We start from the raw sequence: 23,286 nt of genomic DNA, 5'->3' as shown, positions 1-23,286 counted from the left end.
TTCATTTGAGACATAACTTTTCTGCTTTTTCATCCTAATTAACTTTCTGTAATGTGGTTTTTGTTCTAGCTGCTGTGGGATTGTGGTTCTTCTTGCTTCTTCTGTCTGCCCTCTGATGGAGGAGGCTAAGAGGCTTGTGTAAGCTTCTTGATGGTGGGGACTGGTGGTGGGAAAAACTGGGTCTTGCTCCGGTGGGTAGAGCCATGCTCAGTAAAGCTTTAATCTAATTATCTATGGTGGGTAGGGTTGTGCTCTTTCCATGTTAGTTGTTTAGCCTGAGGTGACCAAGCCCTGGGATCTGTGGGCTCTATGGTAGGGGTTAGTGGTCCAGGACTGATGCTCCCAGTGTGCCCGTCCCCACCACGAGCCACTGCTGACCCATGCCTCCACAAGAGACCCTTCAACAGTCACAAGTATGTCTGGTTCAGTCTCCTGTGGGTCACTGCTCCTGTCCCCTGGGTCTTGGTGCAGACAATGTTTTGTTTGTGTACACCTCCAAGAATGGAGACTGTTTCCCCCAGTCCTGTGGAAATCCTGTAATCAGATCCCATTGGCCTTTAAAGTCAGATTTCCTGGGGAGTCTCAGTCCCTTTGTTGGATCCCCAGGCTGAGAAGCCTGACATGGGGCTCAGAACCTTCGTAACAGTGGGAGAGCTTCTTTGGTATCATTGTTCTCTAGTTGGTGGGTTGCCCACCCGGCACGTATGGGATTTGGTTTTATTACGATTGCTTCTCTCCTACCATCTCTTCATGGCTTTGTCTTTGTCTTTAGGGTATTTTTTGGGGGGTGGGTTCCAGTGTTCTCCTGTCGATGGTTGTTGAACACCTAGTTGCAATTTTGGTGTTCTAGCAGGAGGAGATGAGTGCACATCCTTCTCTGCCATCTTGAACCCACTCAGACTTAAGCTAAGTGACTGTAGGGCCAGGGTTAGAACCACTGATTTAAAGGAAGTAGGAATTTATTAGAATTTAAAGCAGTGCTTCTCAACTTCATTGTGCATACAAATCACCTGGGATATTATTACACTGCATATTCTGATTGAAGAACTCTGAATGGATCTTAGACCTAAAAGTAAGCTAAAACTAAAACTCTTAGAACCTAGAAGAAAACATAGTGTGAATCTTTGTGACCTTGTACAAGCAACCAATGGAAAATAAGTTGGACTTAATCAGACTTAAAAATTTTTGTGCTTAAAAGCTGATCACGTGAAAAAGACAACCCACAGAATGGGTGGAAATATTTGCAAATTGTATATCTGGTAAGTCTTCAAGTTATAGAAAGAACTCCTATAACTCAACAATAAAAAGACAATTAAAAATGGACAAAGGATTAAAATAGACGTTTCTCCAAAGAAGATAAGCAAATGGGCAATAAACACAGGAAAAGATTGTTGTTCAGTTTGCTAAGTTATGTCTGACTCTGCGCTCCCAAGGACTATAACCTGCCAGGTTCCTCTGTTGATGGGATTTTCCAAGCAAAAATACTGGAGTGGGTTGCCATTTCCTTTTCCAGGGATCTTCCCAACTTAGGGATCAAATCTGCATCTTCAATTGGCAGGTGGATTCTTTACCATTGAGCCACCAGGGAAGCCCAATGAAAAGAGGAAAATGCAAATCAAAACCTTAATGAGATGCCACTTCATATTCCATTAGGATGGCTGTAATCACAATAACAGTTGTTGACTAGGATTGCTGGTGGGAATGTAAAATGGTGCAGCTACTACTTGGAAAAGAGTTCAGCAGTTTCTTAAAAGGTTAAACCATGGAGTTAACTTTTAACCTAAATTATCTGTGAACGAATGGATAAATGTGGTAGTCTGTACAGTGAGTACTGCCAATATTTATCAATAAAAAGGAATGAAATACTGATACATGCTGAATAAGGGACAAACATTTTTACAGAGGCCTTGGACAACATGCTTGCTAGGTGGGATGTTAGAACTTCTCAAGATCTTTCCCCTTACCCTCACTTCTAGAGTCCTAGTTACAATAGGGGAGGATACATGTCCTGAGAGATTAATCCTCTAGCTTCCTGTCATTCAACCCTCTGTCCTCAGGGTATAATCAACTATCACACTGTGGCCCTTACTTAAGGTTGAAAACCTACCAAATTCTCATTTTTTTGAGAAGGGAAGTTGAAAACCTACCAAATTCTCATTTTTTTGAGAAGGGAAGTTCAAATTAAACCCTCTGAGTTTTTCGCTTATTGCTGTAAAGGTGAATGGTATGTTCTCTCAACTATTTCAAATCTAGGCCTAAAAAACCTTAATGGCAAGAATCTCTGATGAAGGAAAAGCCGTGCCTGTCATCCAAGATCTGGCCTAGTCAGCACTAAAAGGGAGGCCTCTCTGTCCTGAAAGTAGACGGTTTCACAGAACACCTACAATACGGCTCTACGACCATGGTCAAGAAATTCTGTGATTGTTCCTGAACGAGACAATTCTGTAATCGTTTCTGAACCCAGAGGAAAACATGAAGATGACCAAATATTGAATTCCCTGGCAATTCAGTGGTTAGAACTCTGTGCTTTTACTGCCAAGGGTTCGAGTTAAGTCAGGGAAAAATACCTATCTCCCTGTCCTGGCTAATATACTTCTTTAAGAACAGCTTTCGGGACTTCCCTGGTGGTCCAGTGCTTAAGACTGCACTTTCAGTGCAAGGGGTGCTTTTCTATCCCTGCTTGGAACTGACATTCCACATGCCACATAATAATAGTTTTAGCCTCATGTCATGCCTCTCACCTTTTCGAGATAGCCAGTCAACTTACTGAGATAGCCGCTCAACCCACACTTGCTCACAGTATTCATTTAGAGAGAGCCCTGTTTCCTTGAACCTTCTGCCCAGTCACCTAACTTGCCCAAATCATAAGTCCTTGTAACAGCTTACAGAGATATGCCCTCGTGGTTCTGAAGGTGTGTGTTCTTTATGTAGTGAGCAAAAAACCCAGCTTGTTTAATGCAGGTGTGTTCCTCATCACCTGGCAATGGGTTGTGGCTGTCCATTTTAGATAAAGCACGCATTTTCCATTTTGTCACAGTTCTCCACTCCCCGTTGTCTCCCTCATCCCACTGTTACTGTTTTTGTTAGGTTCTCTAGGCATTCAAATATGCAAGTCCTGGTGGGGACTGTCATGATTTTGGTACCTTTCCCCTAGCACCAGCTGACTGGATCCTTGGTTAAGGTATGTGTTACTCAGTATTAGGTCTGGGGTCCTGAGTGATGGCCCCTGACTTCTCAACCTTCACAAAGTGAAATGTAATTTCTACAGCATGTAAAATACGTCGCATGAGGGGAAAACACTGGAGGAATTTGATTATCTGGAAGGAAATCAGCAACAGGCTACATTTCACACGAGATTGTGTAGGAGTTGAAACAGTCCCCTACGTTGAGCCCAAGGGAACCTGTGGGCTGGATGTCTAATCAAATTATACTTCCTTGGTAATTGTTAGGCATTTATAATGCCCATAACAGTCAACATTCCAGTCTCAATAATTTTAAATATACAGATTTGCTCTTCAATGAAAGAATGAGGGCTTCCCAAGTGGCACTAGTGGTGAAGAACCCACCTGCCAGTGCAGGAGACAGAAGAGACCTGGGTTCTATCCCTGGGTCGGGGAAAGGGCATGGCACCCCACTCCAGTATTCTTGCCTGGAGAATCCCATGGATGGAGGAGCCTGGTGGGCTGCAGTCTCTAGGGTCACAATGAGTCGTACACGACTAAGTGACTTAGTATGTACTCATGCACAAAGGGAGAATAAACTTACCTATTAGTTTCAGATAATTAAAATCCCTGGGCGATGGTATCTTTGAAGTCAGGCTGTTTTAATTTCTTCCTTCTTGCACTCCCATCCACTGAAAAGTTTGCTCATCAGGTAATCTCCAGTGAAGCGCAGAATGTGATTACTGAACCTCTGAAGGCACCTGGTGACACCCTGTAGGTGACCCAGTGAGTCTGTGGCAGAAACCAGAACCCAGCCTTTTCAGCATCCCAGTTCCTGAGCCCGCTTACTGTACTGCAGGTCACCCCGTTATCCTGGACTTAAGGATATCATCCCAGATGTTGCCTGATTTGACCTGACCAAGGCTTGGGAAGGTAGAAGGAGACTCTGGCAGGAATTAAGAAGGAAGACTATCAGAGCGCAAAGACTTAAGACTCAGAAGGGGTTCATAAGTTGCCACGCATTCACGAAAGCAGAGGAATGGGAGTTTTCAACCCCTGGCCTCAGATACCCATGGATGACAAGTATTATAAAAGCTAACGTTTGTTGAGCCGTTAGCGTGTTGGGTTTTTATCTCAGCACTCTGCATGTGCTATATATCAGTTCCACAAGCTTATGAGGCAGGCAGCCACCCTGTTTGATAGAAGAGAAAAATGTTTAACCTGAACTGATTCCAGTGGTGGAGAGTGGAGAGAGTCCTACCAGAGGAGATGGTAAGTGGCATTGCAAGATTGAGGAAATATTTGACATCTGTTTTTGCACCACTGCAAACGTTTTTTGCCTGTCCCTTCTTCCCAGGTCTTAGTGGCTGGGCAGGGGTGTGGTCAGGGCCAGGTGGGGAGCAGCTCAGGGGTGGGCGAGTTGTTTGAGCTTGCTATGTTCCTGAGGGCCACCAGAGGGCAGTACTGGTTCACACCACAGCCTCCTTGTGACCATTCTTGGCAAGATTGGAGCCCTGATTCTCAGCCCTACCAGACTCCTTTTTTAGAAAAACAAAACTATTTTCTAATGCCCCCTTTACCATCTTGAAGTGAAATTAACTCCTCTGAAAAGGAGGGAAAAAAAGGAAAGTAATATGTAGTAAACTGATGGGATTCAGTAATATGATGCTTGGACATGGCTACACTAGATGAACACAATAGAGTTAGTTTGATGCTTTGCCCATCAGATCACTGAGAATGAAGAATTAAAAAGGCAGCTGGATGTAGGTTGTTGTGTCTGACAGAAATTCACTCATTTTCTGAAAAGATAAATCATTCTTAGTAAGGTTAAAAATAAAATAGGATACAAATGTCCCTTTATTGCATTCTTGGAAATTTCAGTGTGTATTAAAACTGCAAAGAACAAAACTGCTCTTACTTATGTATAAAGCAGAGTTAGGTTCAGTGCTTCTTTAAACAGCCTTAGCCTTTTTCATTTGATCTCTGTGAAGGTTTGGCCTCCCCAGGTGGTGCTAGCGGTAAAGAATCTGCCTGCCAATGGAGGAGACGAAAGAGACATGGGTTCAATCCCTGGGTTGAGACGATTTCCTGGAGGAGGGCATAGCAATGCACTCCAGTATTCTTGCCTGGAGAATCCCATGGACAGAGGAGCCTGTCGGGTTACAGAGTTGGACACGACTGAAGTGACTTAGCATGTGCGCAAGAAGATCCAGGAGGATATTTGAAAATCAGTTCTTTCTTGTGAAGAACTGCCTTCACTGAGAACTCTAGCTGGTACTAGAGGATATGAGATGCCCTATCTGTGCACCCCAACCTGGGCTCCCTGAGAGCCAGGGCTTTGTGTTGCAGGTGCTCAAGCCCTCCAGAGTGCTCCTCACAGTACTCACTGGGTACACTGAACTGACCGAGTCCTTTCTCTCCAGCTGGGGGTGACTCTCGTCCAGCCAGAGCATATTGACTGAACAGTTTAAGGGCCTAGACCCTGAGTATGAATGCTGATGTAAACTAACGCCAGGCAAGAGGTGCCCCAAATAGTCCGTCAGGAAAATCCATGGCTCTACATTTTCTTAGGCAAGATTCGTCCAAGAAGGGCCCTTTTATTCCACTGGCACCATACGCATATATTTTGTTTGTGGTTCCTGAGACAAAAAATTGCATATTCTTGTGAAAGAAAACGGAATTGGTTCCAAAACTTACTTTCTGGCCAGAATCAACCAAGGCCTGAAAAGCAGCTGGTTCTTGTGGCCCTGATTAGATAGAGGGATAAGGATGCTTCTTCCTGGAGCCCTGTCAGGGAAGTGCTCAAACCCAGCGCAGGCTGGCCACATTCCAACTTTCCCCACTGGCGCCTGGTAAGCTGCATGCCAGCAACACATGAGCACCTCTAAGCCCCCCATCGCCTCGCCTGACCTGGCTGCCACTGGCATAACACCGCCTGCTGGAACGTTTTCCTGTCAGGTTTTGGCCACAGCAGCTCTGGTGTTCCTCCCTCACCTGCCTAGTGTCCACCAGCCACAGCTTTTATAGCAGGAAGGGGGCAGGTTAATACTAGCCTGATCTCACAAGAGTCTGTAAAGTGGAGTAGGGACTGGGGGCAGACAGTCCTGCACTTCATTCACTCAAATTCCACCTTTGCAATTTTTTTTTTAATCCATGAACTGTATGTGCTTTTTATTTACTTTGAAATGGCCCAAAGAGAGGATGAAGAGGTGTGTGGTGTAACGGAACCACAGGTGTGTGGTGAGTGGTCAATTCTGTATGCTTCTCTACTCCTGAGACCAGTCTCCAGAGGGTGCCAAGGATAGCCAAGTTTCATTTATTTGTCCAAGTAAAAGCATGATCAAGAATGTTCTAAATAAGGTCAGGGTTTACAGCTTTGATTATAGAATTTCCTCTGATCATTTGATTGGGTTACATGAATTTAAACTTCAGTGAAGCTTCACTTTCAAAGTTTCCACTCCATTTCTCTGAATGTGCTACAGCATGATAAGTCTCCCAGATTACCCAAAATCCACCTGAACAATATCTCAACACACTGTGGTTTATTCACCTTAAGAAGAATCTGGAGAGAACATGGTTTGGGATGGGAGACAAGAGTTACACCTGATGGGTCTGGACCATTGATACAAATGATTCTCATTTCATTTTAGAGTTTCCATAATTGTAGCAATTATCTCTGAAAGATTTTTGTCCACATTGATTTGGATAAAGCTTTCTGGAGCTGATGGGGTCTCCAGAGTATCGAATTGGGACTGCAGTAACTCAGGGGGCATAAAATGATCTTTTCTTCTGAGTAAGCGTCCAGAGATGATGTCAAATGACCCAGTCAGATGGACCACAAGGAGCTTCACCTCAACTGGCTTTTCTTCCTTCCCCGAGTCATCACACTTCAGAGGTGCATCATCTTTTCCTTGTATTAAGATGTCTCTGTATACCTTCTTCAGAGCTGAACAGGCTAGAACTACATGCTGTCCAGAGGCTACATCTCTGTTAAAAAAAAAAAAAAAAAAAAAACCTGGGGAGATCCCAAAGAGTGAAGACATTTAAAATAATTGGTGTCAAGCCTAGGCTGAGGACTTTAGTCCCACTTCTCTGACAGTGGAAGGTGTTACAAATGGTGGCCAAGTATCAGGCAGTCTTGGTTTTGAGGTAAAGATCTTCCACTAGTGAGCCCTCTTGGGTGATGTGTTTACCTCTCTGAGCATCAGTTCAGTTCAGTTCACTCACTCAGTTGTGTCCAACTTTTTGTGACCCTATGGACTGCAGCACGCCAGGCCTTCCTGTCTATCACCAACTCCTGGAGTTTACTCAAACTCATGTCCATTGAGTCAGTGATGCCATCCAGCCATCTCATCCTCTGTCGTCCCCTTCTCCTCCTGCCTTCAGTCTTTCCCAGCATCAGGGTCTTTTCCAGTGAGTTAGCTCTTCGCATCAGGTGGCCAAAGTACTGGAGTTTCAACTTCAGCATCAGTCCTTCCAATGAATATTCAGGACTGATTTACTTTAGGACCATCAGTTCATCATCTCTTATATGTGGCTACTCAAGAGTACCTGCCCACAGAACTGTGGTATGGAAGTTTATCATGGTGCCCAGCACACAGGAAGTGCTGAGTAAGTATCAGCTCTGCCCCTTGGCTATATGAGTGACTGAGCCAGCACCTGTGGACATGGGTGGCTGCTGGCAGGCACCTGTGTCCCCCACACAGCATGGCTCAGGCTCTCCTCAGATTTCCTCCATTCCTACTCTGCAGTATGCTGGAAGAATCTGGGGAAGTTACCCATGCAGAGCGGAGAAAGCAGGAAAAAAGAGAGCACCAGTCCCTCTGTTTTCAAGGTGAGCAGAAAGTGAGTAGTTTTCAGAGATGCTGAAAACTAAGAGAAAAACCTGAGCCAGAAATAGAGGTAGATTGACAAGGCACCAATAAGGGAAAACCTAAACAGCATATTATAATGCAGAGACATTACTTTACCAACAAAGGTCTGTCTAGTCAAAGCTATGGTTTTTCCAGTAGTCATGTATGGATGTGAGAGTTGGACTATTAAGAAAGCTGAGCGTGGAAGATCCGATGCTTTTGAACCGTGGTGTTGGAGAAGACTCTTGAGAGTCACCTGGACTGCAAGATCCAACCAGTCCATCCTAAAGGAAATCAGTCCTGAATATTCATCAAAAGGACTGATGCTGAAGCTGAAACTCCAATGCTTTTGAACCGTGGTGTTGGAGAAGACTCTTGAGAGTCACCTGGACTGCAAGATCCAACCAGTCCATCCTAAAGGAAATCAGTCCTGAATATTCATCAAAAGGACTGATGCTGAAGCTGAAACTCCAATACTTTGGCCACCTGATGTGAAGAACTGACTCATTGGAAAAGACCCTGATGCTGGGGAAGATTGACAGTGGGAGAAGGGGACGACAGAGGATGAGATGGCTGGATGGCATCACCAATGTGATGGATAGGAGTTTGAGTAGGCTCTGGGAATTGGTGATGGACAGGGAAGCCTGGCGTCCTGCAGTTCATGGGGTCACAAGGAGTCAGACACAACTGAGTGACTGAACTGTACTGAAGGGAAAACCAGTGTGGTCCAAGACCATACATGAGGATGAGCCCCCCTACCACTAAGCTGATGTATACCATTGTCTTCTTGGAGCCAGGAAGGAACTAAATAAAGTTGTCAAGGGTCAATGCTGGCTTGGGTACTTAGTAGAGATTTCAGTTCAGAACTGAGAACTAAGAATTCTGAAGGGGCCTGCCTTGATCTATGGCCATCGTAGACTGGAGACCCAGTGGATGGAGTGTGTCATCAGCAACAAACCAATGTACTTGAGCCTCCCAGCTCTTCTCAAGGGCATGAGTGAGAGCTTGTTAGTTCTGAGCCTGGAGGTCTGATCTCTGCTCTCCTGAGACTCTTCACTTTGGCTTCCATCACAGGTCAGAATCTTTGATCTGACGAGTCTATTTATGTTACAGACCCAGTTGGGTAGGAGTTCTCAAATCCTAAAACCCAAAAACCTTAAAACCCTAAACCCATACAAAGACAGGACTGCCAGCCACGTCTGTGTGGTGTTTTAAAAAAAATGTAAACTGAATTTTTAATAAGTATAATGTCATATGGCTCAAATGGTTTTAGATTTATAAAACATGACTTCATCTTAGAAAGCAAGATTTGGAACTCATTCACTGCCACTCCTTTATCTTCCATGTCCCAACCAGGATTCCCACAGGCCAGACCCACAGATGAGAGAAGAGGGTCGTTTGCTCAGAGGCATGCTACAGAGCTGGACAGTTTGAGATTTCAGTTCTGGTAGCGAGTTATCTATTGATTTGCAAATGACCCCAGATCTTCCTGGTTGTCAGAACTTGAAGTAGGAGGCAATACAAGTGGTGGCTAAGATATGGCTATAACAACATTATTATTTTATTTAGGACTTACTATATATATTAGGTAGACTTCCCTGGTGGCTCAGATGGTAAAGCATCTGCTTACAACGCAGGAGACCCAGGTTCTATCCCTGGGTTGGGAAGATCCTCTGGAGAAGGAAATGGCAACCCACTCTAGTACTCTTGCCTGGAAAATCCCATGGACCGAGGAGCGTGGTAGGCTACAGTCCATGGGGTTGCAAAGAGTCGGACACGACTGAGTGACTTCACTTCACTTCATATATATTAGGTACCATTCTAAGTGCTACCCACACTTATTCACTAATTCCTCACGACAATCTGTAAGGACTGTTGTGAGTAGGAACTATGTCCCTATTTTTCAGAAGAATAAACAGGTTTATGGAAGCCAAGTTGCTGAGTAAAATTCCCAGCTAGTAATTATGAAGTTGTCTAGAAGGCTGACTCTAGAACCCAACACTCTGTGGCTGATTAAAAGTCATTGTTAGTCACCAGATGGAGGTGCATTTCATTTCTGGTATCCTTTATCATTAGTCAGTTATGATTTCAAGAGTGGTTTCCTTTACTCACTGGCTTATCTGGGGTCTGACGTTCTCTTACCTTCGTAAAACGTCATGCAATTTGCAGAGCCATGGAATTCTGTCCTGAAATTAAAACAAACCAAAGTGGCTTTCCCAGATATTGTTTATTTGTACAGAAACATGTTCATCATGTTCATCAATGTTAAGGTCCAGAGAAATCTCAGTGGTTTTGAGGAGGAGGCTGAGGAATTGTCACTGGGCAGTTCAGCACAGAATCATGTTCCTGGTCCAGGTGTCAGGTTCTTTCCACAAGGATAAAAATTACCCTAAAATGCCAGTATGTAACCCCCCCATTTCAATCTCCCCATTATAAATACACTTTCTTTGGTTCTGATATGTTTGGGTGTATGTGTGCTAAGTCGTGTTTGACTCTGCGACTGCCAGGCTCCTCTGTCCATGGGGATTCTCCAGGCAAGGATACCAAAGTGGGTTGCCATTTTCTGATACACTTAACAGATCTTTAATTGTATTTGCATAATTCTTCAGGTGCTTCTGATCTCAAATGCAGAGAGTTATTCATAGAAACTCTTAAGTCAGCTGCCCCCTGGTCCTATTCTTCAAATCCTCTAAAAACAAAGCTGCTCTCGGATAAAAGTATCATGATAATTTTGTATTTTTCCAGAGAAGGCAGAAGAAGTTTACATAGGACACCCTAGAGTGTTACACAAAGAAGTTCCCCTGGGGTAAATACTGATTGGCCACAATGCATTACAAAAAAAAAACCCAACTTATTATTATGTGAATTTAAAACATATACAAAAAGAGACAAAATGGTACAAAACAAACTTCTCTGTACTCATAACCCAGCTTTAATGATTTTTCACCTCACAATCTGGTCTTCTATATGTCCCAACGCCTATCCTTTATCATTTTGATGCATATTCAAGAAAGATGATGTCTTTATTATTTAAGACTTTTTTTTCGGCTGCTTTGGGTCTTCATTGTGGCATGCAGGCTCTCAACTTGTGGTGTGCAGGCTTGGTTGTGGTATGTGGGCTCTTGGTTCTCCAAACAAGAACTGAACCCAGCCCTGCATTGGGAGCATCGAGTCTTATCCACTGGACCACCAGGCAAGTCCCCATGATGCATCTTTAAAAGTCCTTGCTCTTAACATTTGACTACCATTTTATTTAGATTTTTGTATTTGTATAATTGAGATTGACTTGCATTTGTTTTCTTGTGTAGTCCATATTAAATTTTGGTATCAAGGTTATCCCTGCCTCCTAAAAATAAGTAGGGCAGCTTTCCTTCTTTTTTCTCTTCTTTGAAACAGCTTGTATACAATATATTATTTTTATGGACTGAATGTTTTTATTTCCCTAAAATTCATATCCCCCATGTAAGAATATTTGGAGGTAATCAGGTTTAGATGAGGTCATGAGGATGAGGTCCTCATGATGGGATTAGTGCCCTTATAAGAAGAGACCAGTGAGCTAGTATATACTCTTTCTCTCCTGCTGCTGCCCTCTCCTTCAACCACCCAGTGGAGATACAGAGAAAAAGTTTCATTCCACCAAGGCCATCGCTCTGTGCTTAGCAAACTAAAGACCTTCTAGTTACTAGGATCCACCCTTGTCAGGAAGCAGAGAAGGATTTTGTGCACACACATACTCCATGCACACATGCTACACACACATACACAGTTAACATTTTTTCATTATATGTATCTTTTCATATTAAATAAAATTTTTTAAAAGCACTGTGTGCTAATATTGGGTTAAGAGTCCTGGAAGTTTTATTAGTCACATAATTCTTTAAAGACTTTACTTCTGTGTACACATTACTCAATCAGAGACTACTTAGAAGTTCAAATGTTACAGCTATAATATCTGCCGAAGACAGAGATCAAATGACAACTATTACCAAACTTACATGAATGGTATCTTAAATAACAATAACTACATAATTCACAGATACTATTACTCAAATTATAACAGCTACTACAATGTACACACGATAGCTCAAATGTATTTCAGGAAAGCCTTGTTTATGTTAGCACTTGTCTGAGTACTCAGTGGACCCAGTGTGGTTATTTCTAAACAAAGTAACAAGATGATGAGGCTTACCAGTTCTAATAAACTTGCAGACCATAAAGAATTTTGTGCTCTATGGGGAGACTTACATGCTCCTGGAAAAGTGTGTATGTTTAAGACTTATTCTTGGCAAGATTTTCTGACATCATACTAAAAAACTAAATGTTCTAGAGAAGTCTGTGAGGAGAAAAAAAGTTGTAGCAGCTATACTTATGGAACTTGAAATTGCCACCGTAACACAGTATTTTCTAGACTTATGATGGGGGTCAGGGAAGAAGACTGTCAAGGGTTATGCTGCTGCTGCTGCTAAGTCACTTCAGTCGTGTCTGACTCTGTGCGACCCCACAGACGGCAGCCCACCAGGCTCCCCCGTAGGTAGTGGGGAAAACTAGCTGGACTTACTGAGCCGTGCAGTATTTTATGACGGAAAATTGCCCATGGGAAAGCTGCCAACTCAAGCCCAGATTTGGATTTCCCTTTCCTTCGTCCATTTGCAAGGATCTGTTGTGTGCTTAGGGAGACCCAGACACGATCCTGGGTCCTTTCTTTCAATACTCTACACACGATCACCGTGAGTTTAACTTCGAAGATTCCATTTGCACCCAACTTTCTAAATTCCTTTCTCTTCTGTATCCTCACTGTGAACAGCTAAGCTTTTCTACTACATTCATGAACTAACAGGGATAAAAAAGAAAACACTATCATTTATCCAAAGACCTTAAAAAAAATTTTTTAAACCTCCTGGCTATATCTTCCAAAACAGCTTCTCCAACAGAAGGCTGCAGCAGAGCCTTAAAGACTGGGTGACTTTCACTAAGGTGACTGGGCCTTAAAGACTCACATGTCAGCATGAGCAGTTTCCTACCTAGGACCCAGACCTACAAAGATATGGTGCCTTTCAAACCCGCAGGAAGGGCTGCACAGGCAACTTACTTGGTAAAGTGGTATACTAATCATTAATGGGACTAACTTCAGTGTGTTTCACATGTAAATAGAGGTGTCCGGCTTCAAGTTTAAGAAATGATGTCAACTTCTATAAAGTTAAGGAGTCTTCTTACAGCATATGGGGGCCACAGTGAGGTATCTTTCTAAGCACTTGGAAAAGAAGGAAAGAAGCTTTTTCTTTAAGGCTTTAAAGATCAACACTTAATAGAAAGGGACAGAGATGTTTAAACTCATCTGAAGAAGTAAACAATGACCCTCAGGCTAGCAGTGCATCACTATGATCCAACTATGTATTTTCACACACACAGAGGAAGCACGTGAGGCTTGGGCGTGAATGTCCAGCAGGAACACTATAGGATTAGACAGCAGAGTACTGTCCAGAGGCCATGGCGTTCTGGCCTTATGACTTCAAATATCATGTTCTCATTAGCAAACGTCTCTGATGGGGTGGGTGGTCTCACACCATTAGAAACCTAAGCTTTAACTCTCTTACTCTTTTGATTGCATGTTCACTGAGATACCTGACTGCATTTTGGCTTCTGAAATCAGATTGATGTGTTATGGGCCACGTGGCAGTTAAATTTCTTCTTGTAAGTTAATCAACTGGCATTTATGTAGAAATCTTGTGACCCTGACTAGTGGGGTTCTCATACGAGACATGAACCTGTGTTCAATGTGTTGACAGTATCAGGGGTTGAGCCAGCAAGACAGAGCCTGACTACCCTGGTCCCATCTGGGTAGTCGGGCAGCCGTTTCCACAATGCATCCCTGTCACTGTGCATGTCTCTAGGTGAAACAAAATCCTTAGACTAGTGCTGATCTCCATTCAGCAGGAATGCTTGGTTTGAAAGAGGTAGTAGGAAGGTCGCTCAGTCGTGTCCGACTGTTTGCAAGCCCATGGACTGTATAGCTTGCCAGGCTCCTCTGTCCATGGAGTTCTCCAGGCAGGAATACTGGAGGGGTTTGCCATGCCCTTCTCCAAGTTGGAAGGTTCAGATGGTCAAATGCTAATTCACATATTCAGTATTCCCATACCTACTTAAAGAGTTCAAGAAGCAATTATAATGATGCACTAGGACTGATTCACAGATGAAAACACAACAAAAAATGAGCTGTACTTCTGCACGAGTAAAATGTTCATAGTGGCTTTGGATGCACCAAGGAAGGGGGATAATTTGTTTAATTCCTAGTACTTTAGCTATCTTACCTTTCTTCCCACTAGCAGAGGAGCAACCTTGTGTTTTGTTATTTTAACTAGATTGCACACTTCCTCCAGCTCATCAGCACCAAATCTCTGTACAGAGATCAATCTCTGTATTATTTTATGGCTTAGGAAACATATGTTATTGCATTAAGCTGGATATTGACTTTATTAGTCATTATACTTTCTGCATGCCTGAAATATTTCACAATAAGGATGAAACAAGTGAATTTAAAAAAAAAACATATTTGGGTAATAAACTTCCTACCCTTTGTACAGGTAAACAGAACTTTGAATCCCTGCTTTGTCTAAATACGTGCCTTAGCTGAGAATTGTGCATGTAGCTTCACTTAGTCACAATAAATTCCTCAGAAGCTCAACCATGAAAACTAATAAACGGAAATATAAAACAGAAATAGATGCCTTCAGACACCTGCCCAATCAGAATGCATGTTGGACCAGTTTATTCACAGCACCAGTAAGGTCTGGGTCCACCAGCCACAAAATCAATGAGAAGGCTGGAGATAGCAATGAAGTACTTTCAACTTTATTTTACATTAGTTTCCAAGTGTTGAGTCACAGTTATTACACAGTTGGGTTCCTTCCCTAGAGGCCCACAGGGGGCCACAAGGAGAGAGTTCTTCCAGAGTCGTTCCAGGTGCTACGTGAATTCCCGGGCGGGACACCAGCATTCTCACCCCTGGTCTGTGTGAAGCCAGGCGTCACCTGCCTCATGTACGCATCCAGGCCTAGATCCCTCCAAGGGATGTGCTGTCTGAGGGCCACGCCTCGCTCCTGCTCTATATCACCCTCGCTTTCACCCTTTCCATCTCCATTTAAACAACCCTGATTCATTTCTCATAGACTAGGTGTGTGTGGAGTATCAGGGCCTTTAACACAGTAGAAAAAGTAGGGTCTTAGAGGTTAGATCCCCTTGACTCTGTGCTTTTGCTCAAGTTACTTCTCTGTGCCTCCCTTTGTTCATCTGCAAAATGAGGGAATCATGTAATTCACTGATCTGCTTTGGGATTTAAAGAGGAAAAGGAGTCATTTTAAACATTATTTTTTTGGGCTGATTTTATAGCTGCAATAAATGGCATCAGTTTCCAACTTTGAATCTGGAAAAGACCTTTAATAAATGAATTTGGTATGCAGTAGATTCTAATTCCACAAATAATGAATATTTAATATGTGCAAAGCGCCATACAGAGCACTGGGAATATAATATGAATGGTGTAGTTCCTGTCCTCAAGGGGGTCACAGCCTGATGATGGGTATCTATCAGCTAAACTACACGTAAGGCAGAGATTAGGGCTTCAAGGGATATACTAAGAAGGGCTCTAAGTGGAGAGTAGAGGGAGAGATCAATTTTGATCAGGCCCTAGGAAGACTAAATCTTCAAGGATAAAGAGGATTTTAATGGAAGCAGGGCCTGCCAAGCAGAGGGCAGGGTAAGACTGGGAGTATTAAATATTAAAGATGCTTTGCCAAGACTCTACAGTAAACGGATGAGGCAGGAGCTTAGCACTGCCGACCAGGTGTGGGAGTTGCTTTGTGACGAGGGTAAGGAGAAACTGTCAGGACTAGATAGTCAAGATTCTGAGTGAGCTGCTAAGGAGTTTGGCCTTTACTGTCAGGTCTTAGGGAGAACTTGGACACATGAGATCCAAATTTTGTATTCATAATGTTTGTGAAGAAAGGGGATGACTGAGATTTCCTCTTCACAGAGGCAGAAACCAAGGCCAAACAGAGATACTAGAGCAAATTCACTGCATTCTGTGTGTAAATACTACAGACAATATCATAATTAGTGAAGTCAAACACAGAAAGTCTTAGAGGAAAGAGAGGAGGAAACAACATAATCCAGATGAGCATCCAAGCTTACTGGATTGCTATTCTAGGTCCCTTCACTCCCGACAGTCCCTACATGCAGGGATAGGGGTGCAGTGGACCCTGAGCCCCCAGCCCAGGGCTTAAGCACTGAGGGCTAAATCAGAGCATCATGAGGACAGAGAACGCTTCCTTGGCCTATCTAGAAAGAGAAAGTGTCTTCTGGAAGGGGATGACAATTAAAGGGCAGGCGCTCAGAGGAACAGATGGAAGAGGAGTGTGCCCAGCATTGCTGGGGGAGGTGGACAGAGGGCAAGGCAAGTGGGAGGGGAGCAGTGGAGGTGAGGGACCGGTTTAATCTGGTGCAAAAGTGAACCTAAGCCCACAGAGGGCAAAAATGCATATAAACAAAATATATACCCCCAAAAGATGGGTATATACATAAAATTCAATTAGTAGGTATTTTTGGAAGATGCAACCAAGGGTGATATATTCTGTTAAAGAATTTGTAGCATTGGTCAAATGTTTTATACAGGGTAAGTATTATATTTGTAATCAGCAACAAAACTGTCCAAAACCTCTCTTTTAAATAGACTCTGAGGTTGAAGTCTGCTCAAGTGTCACCCCATGGGCTGCCAGAACAGCATGGACCTGGCACATCAGGGAGACTCACTGACGGACAGCTTGGAAATCATCAGCTCATCATGTCAACCGTGCATCCCTGCCTGGGTGGCATGTCTTTCTCCACCAGCGCTGTCCAGCAGAGCTTCCTGCCCTGATAGAAATGTTCTCTACCTGCGCCGTCTGGATTAGCAGCCACCAGCCACATGTGGCTTTTGAACACTTGAAGTATGGCAGTGCAATCCCAGAACTGGAGTTTACACTTAACTGAAATAGCCTTAAGGTGCCCTTGGTGTATTCAGCTCAGGTTCTTTGTCTTCAAATCTTAGCCTTCTGAGTACAATGTGTGTGTATGTGTTACTCAGTTGTGTCTGACTCTCGGTGACCTCATGGACTCCCCAAACCATCCTGAGAATCTCCCCCAAGGCATACCATTACCTCTGCCTCTAACAGTCTACCTGATGCTCAGCACAGTATCCTCTGGGGGACGGGGGCCTGCGGGCTGGTTGCCAGGGCAATGAGGAGGTGGTGGTGCCAGCTCAGCTGTGACCCACACCTTCGCTCACCCACACCCACTCACTGGGCTCTCATCAAAAATGGTAGCCATTTGCTGTTTTACTGCATTCCTCTCTGCTTCATTCTAAGTCAGGAAAACTTGTATAGCTTCCTCTGAATATGTTTCTTCCAGTAATTGATAACCTTTTCTTCTGTACAATAAATTCCTCTTCTCAGTTCTCCTCCTCAGCCCCTAGCCCCATCAATACTGCTCACTTAACAAGGCTCACTTGTGAGTAAGAGGAACGATGCTTAAATGCCATTATAAAAATCTGTCCATTTGGGGTTGCTTTACTTTGTTCTTTAATTTTGTACTCAGCAAGGGGAAAAAGAAAATAACCCTAGCACGGTCACACTTTACACACTCCACGGAAATGATGTATTACATGTATGCATATACAGATACGGTATTAACAACAACAGTAAGAAGTGATATTCACTGAATGCGTCAGGTATGTCTCTGTGCACACTTTTCATTTTATCTAATCCTCTCAAGGACCCAATAAAATAGATCTTGTCACCATTCCTACTTCACAGGAGGAAAATGAGGCAAAGAGAGACCAAGCCATTTGCCAAAAGTCACACAAGCTCAGTGGTGGGGCCAGGTTATCTACGTTATGTTTATTATCTCTAGTACAGTATCACTGTCATGTTTAAGTTGTTACTCCGTATCTCCTTTTGGCTGCTCTCCTCCCACCTTCTAAAGTCAAATGCTGTGAACTTAAATTTTGATGGTTCAATGTTTAAACTTGGGGAGCACTTCCTGAAACAAACAGAAACCCTCAGAGTGCTCTAGAATTAGACCTAATAGGGGTTAGTGACTTCAGTCCTTCAAGGCAGGACAAAGAGGAGAAAGTGGAGCACAACCTGGGGGAGCCGAGTTCATGGTACAAACACCAGTGTTGCTCTTTGGCCAGTTTCATCTCAATACCGGTCCTTTGGACACCCTTGGCATGTGGACCTGCCTGGGGCCCCTGCTGCCAGCTGCTCTGTGGACCCACCCTAGGCCCTGCGCTCAGTCTCTCCTGGGTGACAGCTAGTTCTATGAATCCACAGTTTGTGACTCTGGTTTGAGAAAGACCCTCTAGAAAAGGCCCTCACAACGGTGCATAAAGGAATGAGATGTCAGGCCGTCCATTCTTTCACTTACTCTTTCATTCACAAATTTGCCACAAATATTTTCTGATACACACTGTGTGTCAGGCTCTGGGGATATATAATGGTTAACAGAAATGGCCACAGTGCCTGTCCTTTTGGAGGTAAAATCTAGTTACAGGGACAAATATTAATCAAATTCTCACACCATCACATGCCATGTTACAACTGGGACATGGATGATAAGGGATATGCTGCCATGAGAGTCCATTAGAGGAGGTTTTATCTAGAAGTCAGGGCGAGGTTCCCTGAAGAAGGGGCACAGCTGCTGAGACAAGATGCGTGAGCAGGTAACTGAGAGGAATGGGGAGGCGCGTTCTTCACAGTGGGAACAGCAGACACAGAGGCCCTGGGGGAGCAGCATGGCAGCAGAGCCATTGAAAAGGGCCAGCACAGCTCCAGTAGAGACGGGGGTAGAAGAGTGGGGGTGGTATGTGGGAGGGTGGGGTGCACCCAAAGACACGGGGGTGGGGCACTGCCAATTTGGCCTGACCATGTACGTGTAGGAGTTTATGTGTCTGGTCTTGACGCTGAGATAATGGGAAACCTCCAGAAGGCCATTTGAGTTTGCAAAGATCACTCTAGCTTTGGGGTGGGCACCAGGGCCTGGAGAGGGTAGGCTGGTAGGTCCTGAGAAGAAAAGGTGAACTTGCACACGTATAAGCCACAGAGGAATTACACTCTGCAGATTCAAATCCCTCAACAAAGTGTTCTGGCAGATCCTGCCGAGCTGGGGCTGATGGTGGCATCAATCCTGATGCCAGTGTAGAGTTTAGACAGGAGTTCAGGGCCACAGCTCACATACATGGCAGGCCTGCTGTGCACCTGGCTTTTGGAGCACTGTCTTGAGTGTGTGACTCAGGAACTCTACTGCACCAAGTGCTGCAGGCATCTTCACCTGCATCCCTCGGCTGGGACATGTGTTGGAAATAAAAACAGACAGTGCACCTTACCTCGTCATTCAGCGGTATCCCTTTTTGCATCTTCATGCGATTTTCTTCTGGGTGGTAGTCATCTGCATCGTAGAATTTCCATCCTAGCTTTAAGAACAAAGTGAAAGAGGGTACACAGCAGGTCATGCGGCCCATGTGATGGGCACTGTGGGTTCCTAATACTAACAGCAGGTGTAGAAACAACCTGGCCACCCTCTTTCCCACCAGGAGCCACACAGACCATCCCTCCTCCACCCAGGTGCAGGAGCAGGGAGGTCTGTAAGGATGCTTCACTAATCCTGCCCACTGGGTTGCTGCAGCTGTTTTTTTCATTCATCATTATTTTCCATGACCAAGGAAAGAGACAAAATTGCTCCAGGTGGTTTCACAAGCTTTGTGGAGGTATCTGAGGTGACTTTACAATCCACGCAGGCCAGAAGCAATGAGACAAGATGAGACTTGCAGCTGGGAGGTGTTAGCACAGGTTACCTCAGATGCCAGCAGGGCGCCCACGGTGGATCTGTGGAGAGGACACAGATGCCATGTGACTACCCTTCCCCCATCTGCCTCTTCCATCCAAGGAGCCGTGGGAAGCACATGGCTGCCCCACCGGTATTAAACACCAACAACTTACAATATTGAAACTGAAATACGTGCTCCTCACCCTGGAGTCTAGAGCATGGCTTTAGTTTTCTCCAGGAATTTAAATAACTATCCAGTTTTCACTAAATTTTCCCCCAAAAGCAATACCTAAGGTCTCATTAAACTCCTGAAGTTTTTTTTTTTGTCCCTTAAGTTTTTGGCCCCTGTTTTGTAGATAATTATTTTTTGAAAAAGAACAGGATGAGATGGTTGGATAGCATCAAGGACTGAATGGACATGAATCTGAGCAAATTAGGAAGTAGTGAAGGTCGCAAGGAGTTGGACATGACTTAGTGACTGTCATGTCCAGTCACTACATGGACAACAACTGAATAAAGTGATAAATTCTACTGAGGATACTGGAGGAGGGGTCAGACAGGAAATTTAACCTCTAAGCACCCATACAAGGTTCACGGAGCTCATAAAAGCATTAATATATTGGGACTTAAAAGGGACACACGCTTCAAATAAAGGACTCGGAGAATTACCAGCATTCATTACTAAGTATGGGAGTTGAATGCTCTCTGTTCAGACCCTAACAACTACAGGTCAGTGAAGAGGGCCTGGGTCCCAGAGCTTGAGATCTGGCCACAGTCTCCATTCTACCACTAAATGACTATGCCCTCCTTGTCCTCTAAACCTCAGTTTTCTCACCTGCAAAACAAGGGAACTGAGCTACATTTATCCATTCACTTTCTCATTTCACTCAGCCAATATTTAATGAGCATCTACTAGCTCCCAGGACATAATGCTCAGCCCACTGAGACTGGTTTCAGCCATCTTGAGGTTTACGGCTAGTGCAATGGGGGTAGGGATGGAGGCTGGCAAGTGATGAGTTAGAAAGGAAGCCCCCTCTTGCTCTCAGCTCCTGAAGTATTACCCAAATGCCAATCACTGACATACAACCTTCAGGATTTTTTTATTGTACCCTCCTCCTAGTTCATCATGCCTTCTCACCTAAGTTGTACATGCCACTTTTACAATTCTCTGTTATTTTTATTCAATTGCTTCACTCTTCAAAATTAAACAAATGTGTTAAAGAAGGAAATTCATTCCGTCCCTTATATAGGAAGCCATCCTCACTTGCCTTAAGTAGGAGGTAACTGAAAAGATGCACACAATGAAAACAAAACATTACGAAGAAATTCTATACTGTCAATTACCAAGGGTTCTCTCTTTTGTTAAGAAAGTATCAGGAAGCTGTTAAAAAGACACACTGAGATGTCCTCCCTAAAGTGACCTAAGGACTGAGAGAACCAGAATGTCTCCCATTATGTTCATGCCAATGGAGGCTGCATAGGCTGACAGGTTGCAGCCTGCTGGTGATTAAACTGTCCCAGCCAAACTCCAGGGCTGGAGAAACCAGTGCTGTGTACACCAGAAATCACACTTAAGACCAAGTTAGATTAGCCAGGAATGAACATGTCAGCCACTAGTCATAATTTAAAACAAGAGCTAACTATACTAGGGTGTAGATGGGCAGAAAGGAGATAGAAGGAAACTGAAGAACCATTCTCTACCACTCTAACCAAACTTCTTAACCAGGGGACATGGTGAAGGTCCCTGGTCCATGTTTGAAGATGGACCAAGGACCCTCAGTAGAAATAAAGCACAGTGCTCCCCTCACAGGAGACTGGTCAGAGCGGAGCATTACAAACCAGTTTGGCACCCAAATGCCACAGTAATTTTTGTAAAGCTAAACCTACCTACCTGGAGCAAGAAGGAGTCTTGGAAATACACTGGACCGCATGGGCAGTTCCAGCTTCAGAACATTCTAGAAAGGGTGAAAAGCCTTTGGAGGCTGTGAAACTTCAGTTGTCTTTTGCTGCCTCTGGTGGAATGCCGCCTGTCTTTTCTGATAAAGGGCACTGCTAGACTTTGGACTAAGCAGGAAAGGCCTCCTCGGCCCCTCAAGTTGGCCAGACTGGGCTGGCCAGGGGCTCTGTGGTATGGAATGCTCTTCCTTCCTCACAAACCTGGAGCATTCTTCATATTTAATACTCCATACTTCTAGTTGAAGCGGGGAACACAGTAGGTTAGAAAGTTAAATTCACTTTCTAAACTCTGATCAGAAAAGTCCAAGGCCAGGAAGGAGGAAGCTAGTGCTGTCCAGCCTGACAAATGTCTCTAGGCGCTTGGGAGGAGGTTTGCCTGTGCTCTGTGGTCCCTTGCTCTCCTGCACGCTGTTCTGACTTGAGGCCCCCAACAACCTGCCCGGGCCGCTGCAGGGGCCAAGCAGAACCCGTTACCCCAGCAGGCGCCGCTGCCTAAATTCAGAGATGCAGAGCCCGAGTCTGGGAAGTGGCCCCGGGCCAGGAGCTCCCGGAGCGAGCAGGTTGACAAGTGGGGAGAGGGAGGGAGCAAGGTGCTCTGGGCCTCAGTTTCCTCATCGGCAAAGGGAAAGGAAGGGGGCTCCCCAGGGAACTCCAGTCGCCACGGGCCCCAAACGGCGGCAGGTCTGGCCTCCGCCGCCTCCCCAATGCGCCTCCCGAGCCTGGCCCCCAGCACCTACTTCCCCGAGCCGCTCACGCCCATCACCAGCACCGCGTTGGGCGCCTCCATCGCCCCAAATCCGGTTCCTTCCCTCCGCCTTCCGGAGCCCGTCCGCCCCGCCTTCCCAGCCGCGGAGGGCGGAGCCGCCCGCGACCCCCGCCCCGCCCCGCCCCGCCCGCACACCGGACACCGAGGGGCCCCCGTCGGGACCCCGCCCCAATGCGCGTGGCCCCACTTCCGCGCGGCCCCACTTCCGCGCCGCCCCACCGGCGTCGATACCTGCCCCACCCCGCGCCCCTTCCCTGGCGAGTCACGCCCTGGACCAGACCCCGCCCCCAGGCGCTCCGCCCGCCGCTTCGCCGCGGAGACCCGCGCACACGGCGCCCCACCGCTTTCCCTTCTCCCACCTCCATCCCTTCCCTGCTCCTCCCCCTGCGCCCCTCTCCTCTGTGCTGTAAGTGGAGCCCGCCGCAGGCAGGGAAGCGGGCCCCGCGTCCCTCCATCTGCTGTCCTCTTCGCCTAGCCTCTCTCCATCGCCCTTACAGGCCTGACCCTTTTGCTTCTCCTCAACCAATGAGCTTTAGAAAGAGCTTTAGTTTAGTTTTTAATGTAAAAGTAATAAACAGAAAATAAATAACACTTTACCACACCACGCGGCAGCAAGCATCAGTTCCCCCGTCCTGTATAGATAAACGGGTAGGAATATTGTTGGAAATTAGGATCGTGCTGTACACAGTGTTTT

The 23,286-nt window shown here is 45.1% G+C and overlaps 1 protein-coding gene across 9 annotated transcripts; it reads right to left on the bottom strand.

The window, feature by feature from the left end:
- Nucleotides 1-6,456: 6,456 nt before the first annotated feature.
- Nucleotides 6,457-22,701, bottom strand: IDNK (IDNK, gluconokinase). Of its 9 annotated transcripts, none has more exons than XM_027550090.1 (6): nucleotides 22,564-22,629; nucleotides 21,762-21,825; nucleotides 19,651-19,929; nucleotides 19,431-19,517; nucleotides 10,157-10,200; nucleotides 6,457-7,148 (listed from the first exon to the last, which is right to left on the bottom strand). In XM_027550090.1, exons 3-6 carry the CDS (start codon nucleotides 19,747-19,749, stop codon nucleotides 6,803-6,805), a joined length of 576 nt encoding a protein of 191 aa, XP_027405891.1. In that variant the 5' UTR covers nucleotides 19,750-19,929; nucleotides 21,762-21,825; nucleotides 22,564-22,629; the 3' UTR covers nucleotides 6,457-6,802. The 9 variants fall into 9 exon arrangements, with proteins under 9 accessions (XP_027405891.1, XP_027405895.1, XP_027405893.1 ...); XM_027550094.1 differs by having other exon boundaries at nucleotides 19,431-19,513; nucleotides 19,899-19,929; nucleotides 22,564-22,619; XM_027550092.1 differs by having other exon boundaries at nucleotides 19,899-19,929; nucleotides 22,564-22,617.
- Between the last annotated feature and the right edge of the window lie 585 nt (nucleotides 22,702-23,286).

Source organism: Bos indicus x Bos taurus, chromosome 8, assembly GCF_003369695.1.
Source record: "Bos indicus x Bos taurus breed Angus x Brahman F1 hybrid chromosome 8, Bos_hybrid_MaternalHap_v2.0, whole genome shotgun sequence".
In the NCBI taxonomy this organism is placed as follows: Eukaryota; Metazoa; Chordata; class Mammalia; order Artiodactyla; family Bovidae; genus Bos; species Bos indicus x Bos taurus.
This window is presented reverse-complemented; position numbering and strand designations above follow the sequence as displayed.